Source organism: Haliaeetus albicilla, chromosome 5 (assembly GCF_947461875.1).
Source record: "Haliaeetus albicilla chromosome 5, bHalAlb1.1, whole genome shotgun sequence".
NCBI lineage: Eukaryota > Metazoa > Chordata > Aves > Accipitriformes > Accipitridae > Haliaeetus > Haliaeetus albicilla.
The window spans coordinates 37,569,781-37,587,351 of NC_091487.1; the positions used below are offsets into that span (position 1 = coordinate 37,569,781).

Genomic DNA, 17,571 nt, shown 5'->3' on the forward strand with positions numbered 1-17,571 from the left:
GTCGCGCAGCGCGTAGCCGAGGGGGGCAGCGGGGAGGCGGCGGCCGTCGCCGGGCCGGGCCGGGCGGGAGGCGGCTGTCTGCCATGGCGGGCCGCGGCTCCGGGTCCTCGGAGCACCTGGAGCGGCTGCACGAGATCTTCCGGGGACTGCACGGAGACCTGCGGGGCGTCCCCGAGCGGCTGCGGGGCAGCGCGGCCGGTGAGGCGGGGGCCTTGCGGGGAGGGCGTAGCGGGCGGCGGGCTGGGCTTCACCGGCAGCGGGGGCTGAGGGCCGGCCGCGGCGGGGCCTGGCGGTGCCCCCCCCCCCCCTTTCCTCCTCTTCCTCCTCCTCCTCCTCCTCCCCCCTGCCCGGGGGCAGCTGTCCCACCGGCTGGGCCTTCCCCGCGGGTGGCTGGGGTCGGGCGTTTGCAGGGGTGTTTGGGGTGTTTCTTCATAGATAAACCCGTTTTGACAGGCGGGAGGGCAAAATCCGCCGAAGAAAGCCGGGGGGTGGGGGGTGGGAAGGAGTTCTCCAGGGCAGTTGCGGGAATTTCATACATCCCTTTCGGTAGGCGCCTCCTTGGAGGGGGCGGGTGGCTTTGCTAGGTCTGGCTTCACTATGTGGGGGTTTTTTTTCAGTTGCTGCTGTGTTCTGGTAGCTTTGCTCTTGAGTGTTAGGCCTGGTCATGCAAAGCCCCGAGTAGGTAAGTAGGGAGGCAGGTGTGTCGCTTTGCTCCTCTGGAGCAGCTCCTCTCGTCTGGCAAATTTCAACTCCGTAGCCAAGCACTGCTGTGCTGGGCTCTCTGCTTCAGTCTCATTTCTGAGGAGGAGTTGTTATTTGGATGTTATTTCATGCCGTTTCTAGGTGAATTGCCTAAACTGCGGTGCTTTGGGGTTTCCTTTTTTTGCCTTTTTTTGGGGGATTGTTGGACTTTTGTTTAAAATCTCATCAACAGAATTAAAAGCAGTTTTTATTATCACAACCATCTGTAGACTTACTGGAGAAGATTTGCATTCTAAATAACTGTCTTAAAAGCCTAGTTTGTGCACTACCTACCCACCGACTGGAAAAAAAACCTATCAAGCTACACAAAGTTTCATTAGGAGCAAAACCTGATCTTATGGTATTCTTTATATCACGCGAGTGGGTAAAACACTCTGATGGAACACTTCTCTGTAGGACTTGGCATTGTGCTGCTTCTAATTCAGTTCTTAGTACTTGGCAGTATTCTGAGAACCGGAAAGGGAAGTGATCTGACAAGGATTATTTTACCCAGGTCACCAAATCGCTTTGATTAAATACTTCCTTCATATGAGAAATGTGATACAGAGTTATCACGAGCTGCTGTAGCTCAGCTTGGTTTTTGTACCACGAGAATGAGTAGGACCTGTCAGCCACATTCTGCAATATTCTTGTCATTCTCCCAGAATTGATCAATTTTATGTGTTTAGGTGTAAAATCATAAAAATGGTTTGTTCAGAATATACCAGTCTGTGCTAGATAACACAGGCTGTGGAGGGCCTAACATTTCGTTTCTTACCTGGCTTTCTGTTTAATAATGAGTTAAATTCAGGGTCACAGTCCTCGTCATCAGCGTTTCCAGAAAGTTCGGTACAAGAAAGATGTTCAAACCCGCAAATGACAACTTTCAGAGCTGACTTAATTTCACTAGCAGTCAACAAGAATAAAAAAAACTTAAAAGAAGAAATACCCTTTCTTGTAGGAAATCCTTATTTCCTTGTATAAAGGAGAGTGGTCGGTTTCTTGGTGAAGTAAAGCTTTGTCAGGTCTCCATGGAACTGGGGCAGTCTTGAGCAATGAATTCTGAGCAATAGGCTTAAATGGAGTATTTACAGGCAGGAATTTTTGCAATGCTTGTAGATTTTTTTTTTTTCCCAACCGATTGCAAGTAATTACGAACTGATTTTTCAGACATGCTATGAAATTGTAATGTGACTGTTCTAGTCTTTAAATTTGCTGCTGCAAAAATCGTAATATTTTCAGAAAGTATTTCAAAGAGAGTTTAAGATAAGTCAGGAATTTGTCTATTTGGTAAAGGCATTCCACTCTCCTAATGTGCTTTGTTTGCTTCTTGTACTTATGGGGAGGGGGGTGTACCTTTATTTTTTGAATTATCTGATCCTGAAAGGATACCTTGCATACTCTTTTAAGATGATTGGCACACTCCCAAACTCAAGGGGAAACAGAATCTGTAGTCCTTAGGACATCCTTGAGGGGCAGAGGTTTGGAAATGCTGTTTCACTCCATATAAACAAGATGACAAATTCCTAGCTCTAGAAACAATTTTTTTTCCTTCCAAGTTTGTAAGAAGGCATTTTAAACAGCCCGGATCAGTTTCAAATGTAGATACTTTCATCTGAATTAATTCAGTTAGCTGTACTTTTCAACTGAATCTTATTTCTAACTGATTGGAAATAAATGAGTTGAAGTGGGTAATGTTACTGTGGCTTAAGTACTTTTACTGCATTAAAAAAGTTCCCTCTTTGAGTCACGGTTTAGTCCGGAGTGATACGAGTTAAACTGCTCAGTATTATTCTGGCATTTCTGTTAGGCCAGATCCAGTATAACACTGTCAAGCCACATTGCCTGATTTCTTGCTGCATATAGACAAAGTCGCGAGCCATTGCTACTTGAGTTTGGGAAACCAGCACTTCTTTGGCTGCTCCTTTCTAAGTGCAGTGTCTTCTTAATCCGCTTGGGGGACACAAAGAAGGTAAAATACTGCTTTTTCAGGACTGCACCGGGTTTCAAGTAGTTTGAGACAGCAGTTGTTTTAAGAGAGCACTGCTTACACCAGATCAGTGAAGTGACCTGCATGAAACAAAATATTGACTTCTGCAGGCTGTTTTCTTGCAGTTCATGTCCGTGATTTCACTTGCAACCCAGCTACACAGGTAGTTGCATCAGCACAAATGTACGTGGTGGTAAATCATGGAGGTGGTTGAGGAGAGCATGTTTAGGAACCTCGCAAGTCAGCATTTCCTCCTGAATAAACTGGGATATGAAACTGCATTTCCTGATACCAGCTAATGTGTAATATATTAACAGTCATAATGTAGCTTAGTCTGTGATAATTCTGTGTGCTACTTGAAAGCGTAACTTTTTGTTAGGTGATGGTTTTTAATTCTGACTCAAGTTCTCAACAGTTCAAATTCTGGGGCTTAATATGAATTTGAACCAAAAAGGAAAGCCTACAGCTTAGGCATGTCGTGTATATGAGAGGAGCTATATAAAAATGTTTTGATTGCTTCAAATTTTTTTCCTATTGTCTGTTGAGAGCTCAGTGGTTTAAGAACCGCTTCTCTTGCGGAGGACTATATTTACAAAGAGGTATTATCAAGTTGGTTTTTTACTGCAATGATGTTTTCGTAATGTTGTCTTTAGTTTTGTCTTTAAGTTTAATCAAATTAGAGAAGTTTTGCCAAGATGACTGTCTGCATTTTTTGCTAGCCAAAATTTTATTTAAGACTGAATTACTCTCTCCCAAGAGACATGAATTAGACTAGTGCATATTTATCAGACTTCTGATAGAATTCGGTTTCATTCTCAGTACTCTACAACAGAGTCCTCTGGTGGTCGTTTTCAGTGCTTTTGCAAAAGCTTATAAAGCATACATTTTTATTTCATCGAGATAAGGGGAGTTTCAGAATTATGCTTTCATTGATCTTGGATATTAGAGAGGTATGATTTTTTTAACAGATGCAAAATACATGTCTTAGTTTTGTTTAAAAATAGAATAACAGAGGTGAAACCCATTCTTAGGCCTCCAAAGCCGTAGATACAAGGATCTTAGCGAATGACTGTCTCAAACAAATAAAATATATAGTTTTGTTGGCTGATTCAGACAACTGATGTCATTCCAGAAGAGGGAAGCATTTGGGCATTAATCCGTGAACTTGAGGTGATATCTTGATGGCATCTTTAAACTTCAAGTACTCTAGAATGCTTATTCTGTTTACGTAGTTACTTTATGACCACAAGAATGCAGAGTGCTCTATCTGCCAGGAACTTCAGGGCTCACTTGGAAATGTAGATTGACTTGATGTTCTGTTCAAATCCAAATTATCCTTTCAACCTTCAGTAATCTTGCCAAATGCATGCAAAAAAGAAGAAATATTTGTGAACTGTTACCAACGTGTCCTCTTTGTTATTCTTTCATGTTAAATGTTTTTCAACATGCAATTCCGTCAGCGGAGATAGGAGGATAATAGGTCAGAAAAATATTTCAGGTTTTGTCTACCAGAGGTAGTAGCCAGCATTTGGAAGGGTGGTTTCTGCTCTCTCCCCCTGCCTCACCCCCTTCTGAAAAGTTGTTGTAAGAACAGGCTGTTCCTGTTTGAGGTAAATTTTGACCTGGTGTCTCTGTAATTGGCCATCTGTGGCAGCTTCCTTGTCTATAATGGATTGAGTTGGAGTTCTGTTGTTATTTCTCTATAGTTTATCTGACATACTACTTTTTCTTTCACAGAGGAGAAGAAAAAACTGATTCGAGAATTTGATGAGAAACAGCGTGAAGCAAATGAAACGGTAAACAAAAAGAAGTCTAGGCTTCTGGCCTTTCTGACTGGTTGAAATATCGATGCCTTAAAAAGGACAGTACTTCCAAATTTTACTTTCTTTATGGATTCTATTCTGGTAGGCAGATGTTGTATTTTTTTAATGTTTGATTAATTGATCTGATAGATGTGCCTGTGTTTGTCAAGACTGTTGTGTATATATCTATATACGTATACAGATATAGACAAATATTCTTACATGCGTTTATTTTTTTGAGTGCTCGGTTTGGATATCGCCTTCCCTTTGTTGAATGAAGGAGAGTGACAGCGGTGCAATTAAAATTGCTAGAGGTTGTAGGGTGGGCATGTAGAGAACCCCCCCACACACACACACTGTCTTTTTCTCATGCTGGTCTTAACCCATCTGACCTTTCTATAATAGTCTGATGGTTAAATATCAGGGACCTTGAATATTTGAAACCTCTATTTGTATAGGCTTCCTGGACAGCAGGTGACATGGAACAGCACAAAAATCCCCATGTGACTTGTGTTTTTAAGGAAGACATTATGGATTAAGCTTTCTTTTCATATTAATGTGCTATTTGTTAGGATGTTTTTGAGTCATAGCTGAACGTGATGTTTTATTCCTCTAACTTACTGGGTTTTATTGATGTATATCTGTGTAGGTGATGTATGAGATGTAGAGCTCATTATTGGCAGACAGCTTTAAGCACTGTGAATTTGTAACAACTGTCACTAAAAGTTGATGTGAAAATTCATGCATTCAAAATCTCAGGGTTTACAAATCCTAACTCCAGTTGCCAGGCCTGGATGTTCAGAGTGTGAATTTAGCGGCATGCCTACCTGTGCAATAGATCTCTGTTGCATAGATATGATTAGAGGCTGATACCCATCCTATAAATGCTTAAACTATAGGAAAGTAAGAACTGCAGATTTTGAAGTTAGAGTGATCTTTCAGGAAAAAAGAAGCATTTAAGCTTGGCAATTAATTTTTTTTTTTTCTTTGAGGCATTGTGTGTCTGAAAATCTGTGGGGGCTGAACAGCATTAGGCAGAATGGTGTACTCGATACTAGGTGAGGGGTGTAGGGTTTGGGATTAATCCCCCTTGCCCAATCACATAAAAACATATGAATCCCTTCATCTGGTGGTGATTTTTGAAGTTTTGAGTAGAGCTGCTGATAGATTTGGTGCTTTAAAAAAATAAACACATTTTCTTTTATTGAAGCTGCGGGAAATGGAGGAAGAACTGAAGTATGCTCCTCTGCCTTTCCGCAACCAAATGATGAGCAAAATCCGGGCATATAGAAGAGATCTATCCATGTTCCAGAGAGAGATGAGAAGCACAGATTTGGGATTGGGCCCTGGAAGTCAAGGCAATATGAAATACGGAATCTTCTCCACAGAAAATGAACAGAGTGTGAGAATTGGATATAAATTTTATTTAACATTGCTGTGATCGTTTAAAAATAATATTCCAGAAGTATTGTTTACAGTGTTTCTACTTTAATGCACTTAGCTTCTGTGCTTGTATAACTCCCTGCATATCTCTCTGTATGTAACATGAATATCTCAGGGAGGAGAAAGAACACCTGGAACTCAAAGGAGAGCTTTTCTGTCCTAAAACAAAGATATGAGTGTAATCAAAACGGAACTCCTTGAATGCCATGCGGTTAGTAACTTATACAACATTCTGTACTGAAATGCTTTATTTAATAATTCCCCTACAGCAGTGAAAACACAAAAGTAATGCTACTGACTGAGGAGAAAGGCTAACTGATCTAGTTTTAGCCTCCAAAACTAGCAAAGTGTGTGAATCATGCACTGTATAGGTTCTTTGGTAGAATCCTCTTTTAAGCAATCTCAGTGTAAATTTCAAGAAAACATAAGTCGTCATCCTCTAGCACTTTGTTCACTGTGGATGTGCTGCTACAGTGCGAGAAATACACCGATTTCTTTGTTTACTGGATATGCTTAGATATATCTGAGTTAGTGAGACTGAATCTGCTTATTACCTTCAAAGTGCTGTCGTCTGGACAGAAAGGTCATGGGGGTGGGCTTTTTGTTTGTCTGCCTTAGATAAGGAAGGTTTGAGGGAGGCTTATTCCTTAGTATCTCATTCTGCAGTAGCTTGGTAAATTTTTGCATTTGATTCCTCTTGATTGGTTCCTCTAAAATCTGAGAGCGTGGTGGTAGATTAGACTTTCTGAAGCTTAAGAAAATACTTTAATTTTAGCTACCTTTTGACCCCAAGGTCAGCAAACATTTCTTACCCTCTAGCTGAGGCTACTGGCATGAAAAGAGGATCTTTGTTACTTAGCAGTCCATCTGTTAGTGCTGTTTGTTCCTAATCCTTTTGACTGTAAACTCTCGGCGATATCCCTGGCAACCAACTGTGAAGTCACAAATAAGACTGAATTTAGATACCAATGGAAGGAAAAGTTAGCATCTGGAAAGCAAAGATACTATTTTCATGTAAATGTTCTTTGATGGAAAAGTAAATTGTTGCAAAGACAGTTTTTTGTAACTGTTGTAACTCTGTAGCTGTGTGTCCTTTTTCAAGGTTTAACCAGATTTGGCCATGATCTTACAATGTGAACAAAGAACTCTTTCAAAATTAACTAGGCTACAGCAGTTGACATAAGAAGCATGTACAGCTAATACAAATGGATGGCCTATGGAGTCATGTCCTACCTTTTTAATATGTCGGAAGCCTAATAGCTCTGTCCTTGTGCTTAATAGTGAAGCATGTGTTATTTTTCAGACTAATCTGCAGTCACAGAGGGTGATGCTTCTCCAGGGAACAGACAGCCTGAACAGAGCCAGTCAGAGCATTGAGCGCTCGCACCGAATTGCTGCTGAAACAGACCAGATTGGCACCGATATAATTGAAGAACTTGGGGAGCAGCGGGAGCAACTAGAACGCACCAAGAGCAGAGTAAGCAGAGAAACTGTGGGTGTTGTATTGAAACAACCTGACGTTAGCTTAGTGGGAACTGTATGCCAGTAACTACTGGTGGAAACCGCCCTAGAGATGGTAATCCAATTGATGTTTCTGCAGACCAGATCCAGGCTGCCACGTTTCTATGCTGTGCTCATAAAAGGAAAATAATTACTGTAGAAGGGCCCAAAGCAGGATGGCCAAATGTCTGCTGCTGTGTCTGTGCAAGATTGGGTATTATTAGACCCATAAACCTGCTAAAAAAAAAAATAGCATTACTGAAAAAAATTAGAGATTTAAAAAAAAGTGAAGGTATTGCCCACCACTAGATTACTAGTAAAGGTTCAGATTTGTGAGGCAGTTAGCAAGTTCTTCCAATTAAATGAAATGAAATTTAATAGGAGCTTAATTACTTAATTACTAACCTTCCAATATTTGTGGGTTGGCTAAGGAAAGAGGAAGTGGTGTCAGACAAGATGCCTGTTCCTCATCCTTGGGTCAAGAAGCTGTGCTTCTACTGTGGGAGCTTTAAAAAGTCATTCATTTGTTTTGTTTACACACATATGCAAAACTGAGAATTCAGTTTTTGAAGTAACAAACTGATGGGATTTTCTGTGTGTAAAGGGATCCTAAGTGTAAAGCTTTTAGGTGAGTGACTTGAAGGGGGATGCTGAGTTTGGCAAGTAAGCAGGGTCAGACAAAACAAAAAGCATACCCCTTTTCTTGGGAGTTATCTCTACTTATTGCAACAAAGCCTGTAGCTTTTTCATTTCAGTCGGTTTTTTATTTCAGTCACAATTTGATTTGCCCTGCTCCCAGATTTGGGTTGGAGAGCAGGAAAGGAAATGGGATCTTAAGATTTGCAGCTATAAGCATGTGAGTCTCTCCACAGATTGTTCATGAAGCTGTGACCTACTAAGAGCCTTTTAGGCATTGTATTGCTGAATTGTATTAATTAACCACACATTCCAACTAGAAGTAGACTTTCTTCTTGCTTGGTCTTTCATAGCAAAGATTGGAAATCTAGTATGCTTTGAATGGACTTTGTAGTTTCCTTCCCAGCTTGGTCCAGTCCATCTCAGTGCAGAGTAACGTACCTACAGGGACAGTTTTGCAGTTGAGGGCAGTAGCTTAAACTACAGAGGAATTGTGCAGGCAGGTGTCTGTGCTGCTAAGTGACCTGGCTTACCTTTCACTTCCCTTGACGGTTTGGAAGCGGAATAGCAAAATCTTGCCTGGAGACCTCCAGTGGCCATACATCATGAATCCTGACTCATTTTGTGAGATGACAGCTTTTTTAGTTGTCCATAACCTCACTTAATTACATGCTTCTTAATAGCTGACTGAGAAATACTTGCCAGTTATTTCTGAGCATTACAAAGCTGAAATGGATTATCTATTCATTTAGTTAGAGCTCACATCTGCTGGGTCACTTAGACTTGTCAGTGCAACATGGTTTGTTCTTTGCTAGAAATTGAACAGCATTTCAAACAGTTCCAGGTATGCACTGGGGAGCCCATGTCAGTATTGTTTTCTTCTGGTGTCAACAACTAGAACAATGAAATGGAATTTAATGAAAGGAGCTAATGCCAACTTTCTGATATTTGTAGGTTAACTAAAGGGGCAGAAAGTGATTCTAAATTGCATATCTTTGTATGTATCTAAGGGAGAGTATACATGAAAAGTCTTACTTCCTCCTTAGAAAGGAGACAATGCTTCCAGCTTGTATAGTTTGTAGAGAACAATGTTGTCTCTGAATTTTGAGAATATATGGTTTGCCTTGGTCCCATTATTAATTGCAACATTTCAACACAAGCTACTTCCAGATGCATGTTTACAGAGTTGCTGTATACTTGTTCAACTGACAAATAACTTCTGTTTCTTCTTAGTTGGTGAATACAAGTGAGAACTTGAGCAAGAGTCGCAAGATTCTACGTTCTATGTCCAGGCGGTGAGTAGCGTGACTGACTTGGAGCAGCACTTGGCAGGTACCATTTTTGCCTGCTGGTTTCAGGCAAAAAATGAAGAGTGTGAGCTGGAACTGCAGGAAGTTTTAGGGAATGTGTAAGCAGAATCCGTGCCCATGTGCAGATGCTAATTTGTGTCTTCTGCTCTCTAGTAATTACTTAATGGAGTACAGGTAGTTGAACACCACTGAATTTGTGCTACTCATTTAGGGTAATATGGGGTCTTTAGCCATTTGACATGATAAATTGTGTTGAGGACATAAGTTACAGTGAATTGCTAATGGTAACTTTAGATTCAACTCCTTGTGATTCAGGTTGGAAAAAGCTGTGCCATGAATCACTGCAGCAATTAAGCAAGTTAGATGTCTGATGACAGACAAATCTGTTTAGCCCATAGTAGTGCCCTAGAGTAGCTAGACTGTCATATGAGAAACTCTGAGCCTGACTGTATATGCTATTTTGATGACTAAAGCCATGGCTGCTTAAGTGTGTTTACAGTTTCTTAACTATATGGTTTAATTATCCTTATAAACCAGTTCATGGAGTGCATTTCCAGTAGGTACTTTTGGCCTAACACCACTTCCTTTATACCCATTGTTAAAGTATAATTTTCAATAGTAAAAGTACATTATTATTTTGAGATTTTATAGTTTTACTTCAACTACATAGTTCCAAGTAAAAGCACCACAATGTGGGTTTTAGCACAGGAGTTCAACTGGCGTTTTCCTCTTTAATTAAGTGAATGAGTAGGCACATGTAGAACAGAATTATCTGCCTTATGTGGGGTGGGGGGAAGAGGAACAGAACTGGTACAGTTTAAATAGATTTAAGCAGAATTTCCAGGAAAACATGAGTAGGAAACTACTGAGTTTGTCCCTTCCTACTTGTTAAGAGCTATTCAAATAGCATGTTGTGGTCTAGCTGAAACAGGGAGTATACTTTACTGAAGGTAAGATGGTGATCAAATTACCTAGAATCTGCTTTCATAATCAGGGGGAAAAAAGCTAGCTGGGATTTTTTGTTGTTTTTTTAACTCTAGAGTTACCACTAATAAGTTGTTGCTGTCAATTATCATCATCCTGGAACTAGCCATCCTAGGAGGTGTGGTCTACTACAAGTTCTTTCGCAACAGATGAATCTTCATGACTGAGTTGAGTTTTTCCACTGTTGAACCAGAAGGGCTGTCTGTTTCCTTTGACTGTCTGAGGACTGAACTGTCTCATGAGACAGCATGGTCAACTGGAACTGTACTGACACTAGAGAGACAGAGAAAAGGGGAGTAAAAGGAAAATGCAGATACAGACTTGAACTACTGGTAAGATTAATAAGAAGGTAATAAATATTTTATTGTCTCCATTTGTATATACTTCACAAAATGAATAAATCTTGGTATGTAATAAAGTAGCCACCAATCAGTGGAAAAGCTAGTTTATTTAAAAATGGAGAAGTTAACAGTATTTGCCAAGTGTTGACAATCTATCCACTCAAGTGCCTCAGCAGAGCTCTATAATGTCCAATGTACCCAACACTTTGGTTAAATCCTCACTTGCTCTTCACTGTCAGATTCATCTGGAGAACTGGGCGTTGGGAGTTCATCAAAAGCAGTGTGTGCTCCTTCCCTTGTCTGCCCAAAGCATGTTGCTATCACATCAACTGCAAGACTAGCAGTTGCATTCACCTCCTCTTGAGAAGCTCCCAGCAGTGGATTGACTTCAACCATGTCAACAGCTGAAAGCATTCCTGTGAAAATGATTTACAGCTTGTTACAATGAAAAAGTAAAATCTCTGATAGGGTTTCTTCTGCAGCCTTTCATTCATTGCAGCAAGTCTGATATTTGAGCTTGTGACCTACTCTACCCCTTAGACAAGTAAAACTGGCTCTCAAGTGAGGGATGACATTATCATTCTTAGATGCAAGTTTGTGTTTTTAATTTGGTTCGTTCTTACATTGTCAGTACCTTACTCAGTGATGCTTTCAGCATTCAGGAAAAATAAGTTTCATGTTCCATTTATGACAAGAGGAATGGTTTTTAATCTTGTTTTCTCCCAGTCCAAAAATTAGGGGATATAAAAGTCTCATCTAGTATTTTTTGCCATCCTATTAATGATTCTATTGACTCTCTTGTCTGATTTTTTCCCTTCATTTACTGTGAATAACTGTTTAAACACATTAAATAAAAACTCCATGGCATAAGGAGGAAAGTCTTCATATATTGAGCCAACTGCAGTACTGTCACAGTTTAACCCCAGCCAGTAACTAAGCCCCACACAGCTGCTAGCTCACTCCTGTCCCTTCCCAGTAGGCTGGGGAAGAGAATTAAAAAAAAGTAAAAGTAGTCATGGGTCAAGATAAGAATGGTTTAATAACTAGAGTAAATATATTAATAACAATAATAAAAAAATATGTTCCTTTTCATCATTATAACACCACTAACAACAAAAGATAAATAAAACCCAGGAAAAGACAAGTGATGCACAACGCAATTGCTCACTACCTGCTGACCTATCCCCAAGCAGCAATCTGCACCTCCTGACCAACTCCCCACAGTTCATATACTGAGCATGATGGTCTATGGTATGGAATATGCCTTTGGCCAGTTTGGGTATGCTGTCCTGGCCATGCTCTCCCTCCCAGCTTCTTGTGTACATGCTTGCTGGCAGAGCATGGGAGACTAAACAATCCCTGACTTGGTATAATCACTACTTAGCAACAACTGAAGACATCAGTGTGTTATCAACATTCTCACACTAAATCCAAAACACACTCTACCAGCTACTAAGAAGAAAATTAACTCTATCCCAGCCAAAATCAGGACAAATATACTTGGTGAAGGCTTGATTTGTTAGCCTTGAATCCTATAATGGAACTTCAAACTGTTTAAAATTGTTTGCATCCTTTTTTTTATTATTCCAGGTGTCCATTTTTATATCTCACCTCATGTGTTTAGGAATAGGAGACAGTATATAAAAGATGACCAAGTAATTTTTTACATTAGTAGTTAATGTATTATGTATTTTATTTACTTTTGCTAAGTTGAAATTGTTGATGGTTAAGCTGCTTCCAACACCTGGGGTACTGCCAACCATGGGACTTTTTTTCCCTTCCTGAAGGTTGAATTGACTGTATAGGCACCTTAGCTTTGACTACATTTATCTTGCTATCTATTTACACAGGAAAAACATAACCAATATGAGCTTCATGTAGTTTGTCTTGTCCTTGCTTAGTCCAGTACTGCTGATCAACTCCTACCTGTGTTGTGTATTTCCTCTGTGATGTACATGCCTTCTCTGTAAGTTAATCCACCTAGAACAGGAGTCCCAGTTGCTGGAGCCAGTGAAGGATCAAAAGCATCAATGTCAAAACTCAGATGGATTGGTCTCTGTCTCCTGAGACAGAATAAAACAAAAAAAAAAAAGCAAATGTCAGAACCTTAAATATTTTCTACACGTATTTCTTACTGTCTAGGCTGATCAGCAAAGTAGCAGCGTGCTCCATGATGCTAAAGCCCCACCCTAAGTCCTATACCATGTCTTATATACATTTGGAAAAGACTTTTTTATTCTCTTTGGACTCCAAAACATCTCTTAGCTTAGAACTTTCCCCAGTACACATTTGGAAAACAGAAGTTTGTCTTTCTAGTTTCACTGAGCATCCACTCAGGTGTGATTTGGCTGAAGTACCTTAGTTCTAACCATCCTATCTGGTATTTGTCTCCTTAGTTGGAAAAATCTAGATAAATGTATGATATAATCCAGCCTTTTCTCATTTTGTACAGAAAGCCAGGGTGAAAGGCTGAAACATTGATTTGCATGGCATCTGGGATGCAGGAAGCACCAAGCTTGAGGATTTCATACACAGCTCAACAAGATGAATGGGGCATTCTGCATTTTCTAGGTCAATAGTTGAAGGCTGCCTCCAAACTCTGCCATGTAAGCCTAGTTGATGAAAAAGTGAAGGATAATCTCAAACCTAAAACATGTTAGTTACTACATGAAGTCTGGCAACCAATGACAGCTTAATAAATTGGATACCACTTGTCACTCAGATGAGCTATTTAAGTGGTAGACTTCGTACTTCCAACTTACTGCAGATGCTCAGTAGAAAGAAGCATCTGGATTAGTAACTTCTTTACTTGGCCCAGCTGCAGCTAGGAAGGGTGAGCACACCTTTAGTTACATCAGCATGCAGCACAGATACATGGTCCTCGTTCTGCTTACAGGGCTTTGTCCTACCCTGGGGTGAGAGGTTACTCTTTCTAACTCTGATCCTCTCCCTGCATCCCTAGACAAGCATGATTTGCTCCCTGATCTGGTTCCCCAAACTTGAACAAGGTTAGCAAAGACTCCAGTATCAAACTTAAGGGTGAACTTCACTAGGTGAACTGAAAGTGGCAGTTGTCATCAGGACAACATATACACGCATAGTCTAAGGAGAAAGCCATCAAATGCTTCTACCTCATGGACTAACAGCTGAACTCAAGTTACTGTCAAGTTGCTACATATGTTTTTAAAAGTATACTGTATACCCTAGACTGAGTTGATTCAAACATCTTGTCAAACTGCAGCAAAATGCAGAATTCCTTAAAAAACAGAACAAATCATATAAAACACAGCCACAACTGTAGTGACTAATGTGATCTATCTCTTAGCTTTTTGCCAAACACTGTCAAATGGTTCCATTTCAAGATGTGGAAGTCAAGGACTAAAGTCAGTGCTAAGACTCTACTATTTACCAGACACTGTCACAGTTCAACAAGTGGATGAGAAAGTAGTTTAAATCAGATAATAGTTTGTTACCTGCCCATCAATTGCTCAAATGTTCTTTCCATAACTTTCTGAATTCCAAGGCGATCGATATCTCTCATGGAAAAATACTGGATATCATAGTTCTTCAAAATATAGCTGTTAAAATAAAATTGTTTAAAAAAAATCATTACTGGCCTAAGCTTAAATCTAGCAACCCTTGTGAACAGCCAGATGTAGAAAGGTGGTCATGATTTAAGCCTTTACAAAAATCCTTTAATCTACATCAACTTACTATTCAGCAGGATCCACATCCCTCAAACCAATGTACACAATATCAGATGCTGAAAGGCAGGGCTTTAGCCAGGAAAAGCCAGGAAGTTGTGGTACCTGCAAGCAAAGGTTTGGTATTTGGTTATTTTAATCACATATAACACAAAACTGTGTTTAATGCTTCCCTCAAAACTTTGTATTTATTTATAGCATCCTTTCTCTGTCTAAACAGCGAAACTCCTTCACTTGAGAGTTTGGCTTCCTGATTTATTCAGTCCTTAGCTTTGTTGTACCATTTTACTTGAGTTGAATGTTAATGGATGAAGTTTTTTTAACTCTTCTATGTTTTCCAGTTTGAAGAGGAGGAATAAAGCCCAAATTCACAAGCAATAAGTAATTAGCATCAGTGAATATAAGGGGGAATGTTAAGAAAGTAGATACCCAGATATAGATCACTTCTACAGCACATTTAGTGGTAATGCTATGTAACTTACCCAGGACATCACACTTAAGTGGAATAAAAACCAAGACAACTGTATCTTTTTAGGAGGATCACAAAAAAGCCATGCAAACTTTGTTGAAAAAACATTAAAGATGGTCAAATTCAAAGTGGGAAGTTAAAGAAAAAAAGAGCATGACAAGAAGTTGGGCCTCCACATGGGGCTACATCATACTGTTTTATTACAATGTAGCACTGAAGAGAGCAGGTCTAAGACAGCAAGTGAAAGATGAGGTCATCATTTTTCAGCTTTGGTGATTAATTGCATACCATGACTACTTAAAATCCTTCAGTTGGTAATATCTACTAATTTTAGGAGTTCTTTAACTCCAATTTCTCTTCTTCCTCGCCCAGCTCTGAAAATGGCTACAGCCACCACAGCTGTGAAGCGGGAAGAAGGCTGCTCTTACACTTCTCAATTACTAATTATATTCTAGTTACAACATGTGGATTTATTTTTAAAGGCTAACACACCCATAGCTATATTTAATTACATTGGGATTAAATAAGCACATATAATAATAGTATTTGTTACTCTGAGGCAATGACCTGAAACTTTTCTGTAGTCATGAATTCAGAAGAGGGGTAAATGAATTGGAGACCACTAGGAAAAAATAACTCGGGTCTCAGAAATGAAGCTGTATCTGCAAAACCCATGACCATACCACAAGCTGAGCACACTAGTGATAATATTGTCAGATACTCTCTAGTATCCATGATTTAGCAGATTTAATACTGCCATTTTTAATTATACCTCTTCCTCTTTAAATAAAGAAAACGGAATGCCTTAACTTCCTTTGGTAGGCTCTGTTTTTACTTTGTTGCAATAGAAAAGGAGTTGCTGATAGTAAAGCCAAAAAGGCATCAGAAAAAGTGCAGGCATTTTCATGGTAAGTTATTAATAGCAGTTTATGAGTTTAGTTTGAATGGTTCCAGGAGCCCTGATACTAATGCTTGGTTTAAGGAATGCTACTCAAAGGATCATGTTCATAAATATTTTCCCTTAAAACAACAAAATTAATTTTGAAGGTTTTTTAAAAACCCTGAAGTGCCACCATGCCATGAGGAGTACCACCAAGCAGTGCTCCTGTGAAACTAACTGGACAAACAAGTAGCAGCTGACAGCCTGTGAACAGACTATGCAACACCAGGGTTTGTTCTACAGTGACCTGGCCAAATCCTTTATTTCATAGCCAGATGCATCACTTCTGTACTTCATGTTGTCTGCTACATGGGGACATTTAATTCAGTAGAGCATTGACCAAGCTCCTTAGCCCTGAATACATAAGGGATTCTGAAAACAGATGAGATAACACCTAAACTGAGGGACTTGAAACAGCCCCGGGGAGCTCTTGGCAGTTGTGCTAATTAAAGCAGTTGCTGCCACATCAATTCCCCCCATTATGTTGGGCCAGGACTGCTGTTTGTAGCATCATACAGCAGACATGGGCTAGGAACTAACCAAGCAAGAAGACATTGCCCCTAACTCAGTTCTCCTGCAATCCCACAGAAAGTTACAGCAGCTAAACTAAGTTGCTGGCATGGGGTCAAGAATAGTCTAAACAGATTGTGCCACCAAGAGACACATATGTTACACTGCTATCTCTGTGTCATGTCCTCTCAATAGGGAATGAACAACAAGGAGCCTGGAGATGCTGGAAGAGCAGTGCCAGTTAGAGGTCAGCAATGAATCAGGAAGATAAAATGTAATCATGCAGGCTATTTTGCTCTTTTTTTTTTTATTCTCAAAGGAGCTGTTGTTTCTCTGTGTTCTACAAAATAATCTAGACAAGGAGCCAGGTGCTAACTAGCCTTCCTGAGACTATAAGGTTGATGACCTGATGTTGTGACCCAGAGAGACAGTCTGGTGGAATTATGGGAGTCCACCCAGAGAAGCATACACACAGATGTGTCATGGTGGGGAGGGGTTGCTCAAAAACCCCTTCAGAGCATGACTGAAAGGAAGGAAGGAGATAACAGGGCTTGCCACAAAAATCTCTTGTCCTCTCACACTGCTATGCTATGTACCCTTTGACAAGACAGAACCCACCTTGAGAAGCAAAGTGGAACTAGTTAGTTTGTCTATCACTTTGAGAAAGAAGTTATGCTTAGCAGAGTGTAGGACTGGAGTAGCCTTCTTGCTGGTAGCAGACAGTTTTAGGATGCAAAAAGAATCCTTGCAAAGCAGTCAGTAAAGAAGGACAGTAAATTTTTTTGTCCCATTATCAACACAACTGCTCTACTGGATGAGAGCGAGCCACATGCACCTCTTCACGCAGAAAGGTTCCCTCCAGCAAGTTAGATACATAGCAAGACAAGCTATTGTTGAAGCACATTCTACTACTGCTATACAGCTGTTTAAAAATTTATACTTTGTAGAAGCTGCCTTGTACCAGCAGGATAGATGCTGTTTTCCCCCCCTCTGAACAGGAATACAACATGTAAGAAAACCCTCTAAATGAGTATACATCTGTTTGTATAGCTGCAAATACAGGTTGAGGGGCTTGTGTCAGATGTTTCTGCATAGGCTTCCTGACTGCTAGAATTTAGGTGGGCTTGTGACAAGATGTCATAACCAGCACCATACCTGACTAACTCACCTCTTAAGTGTAGCCTAAGCTTACTCTTTCTTC

General features: G+C 40.1%; 2 protein-coding genes across 3 annotated transcripts in view; one reads left to right on the forward strand and one right to left on the reverse strand.

Annotated features, from left to right (window-relative positions):
• Positions 1–15,729, forward strand: VTI1B (vesicle transport through interaction with t-SNAREs 1B). 2 transcript variants are annotated; one of them, XR_011324788.1, is made up of 7 exons: positions 1–198; positions 4,469–4,527; positions 5,744–5,935; positions 7,280–7,453; positions 9,346–9,407; positions 10,463–10,738; positions 13,200–15,729. XR_011324788.1 is itself a non-coding variant. In XM_069784176.1 (6 exons), exons 1-6 carry the CDS (start codon positions 84–86, stop codon positions 10,557–10,559), a joined length of 699 nt encoding a protein of 232 aa, XP_069640277.1. In that variant the 5' UTR covers positions 1–83; the 3' UTR covers positions 10,560–10,846. The 2 variants fall into 2 exon arrangements, 1 of the variants encoding a protein (XP_069640277.1); XM_069784176.1 differs by lacking the exon at positions 13,200–15,729 and having other exon boundaries at positions 10,463–10,846.
• ARG2 (arginase 2) overlaps positions 10,836–17,571 on the reverse strand; it is a 23,367-nt gene continuing 16,631 nt past the window's right edge. Inside the window, exons 5-8 of the mRNA XM_069784173.1 lie at positions 14,462–14,556; positions 14,221–14,325; positions 12,674–12,810; positions 10,836–11,163 (exon numbers count right to left, since the gene is read on the reverse strand). Coding sequence (XP_069640274.1) covers positions 10,958–11,163; positions 12,674–12,810; positions 14,221–14,325; positions 14,462–14,556 — 543 coding nt within the window. The 3' untranslated portion in view covers positions 10,836–10,957. The remainder of the gene's footprint in view (positions 11,164–12,673; positions 12,811–14,220; positions 14,326–14,461; positions 14,557–17,571) is intronic.

Bases quoted from the DNA above. Each gene is read 5' to 3' on its own strand.
- VTI1B (XM_069784176.1), top strand. From the start codon at position 84: ATGGCGGGCCGCGGCTCCGGGTCCTCGGAGCACCTGGAGCGGCTGCAC. The intron at 4,528-5,743 runs GTAAACAAAAAG...CTTTTATTGAAG, and splicing joins AGCGTGAAGCAAATGAAACG to CTGCGGGAAATGGAGGAAGA. The intron at 7,454-9,345 runs GTAAGCAGAGAA...GTTTCTTCTTAG, and splicing joins TAGAACGCACCAAGAGCAGA to TTGGTGAATACAAGTGAGAA.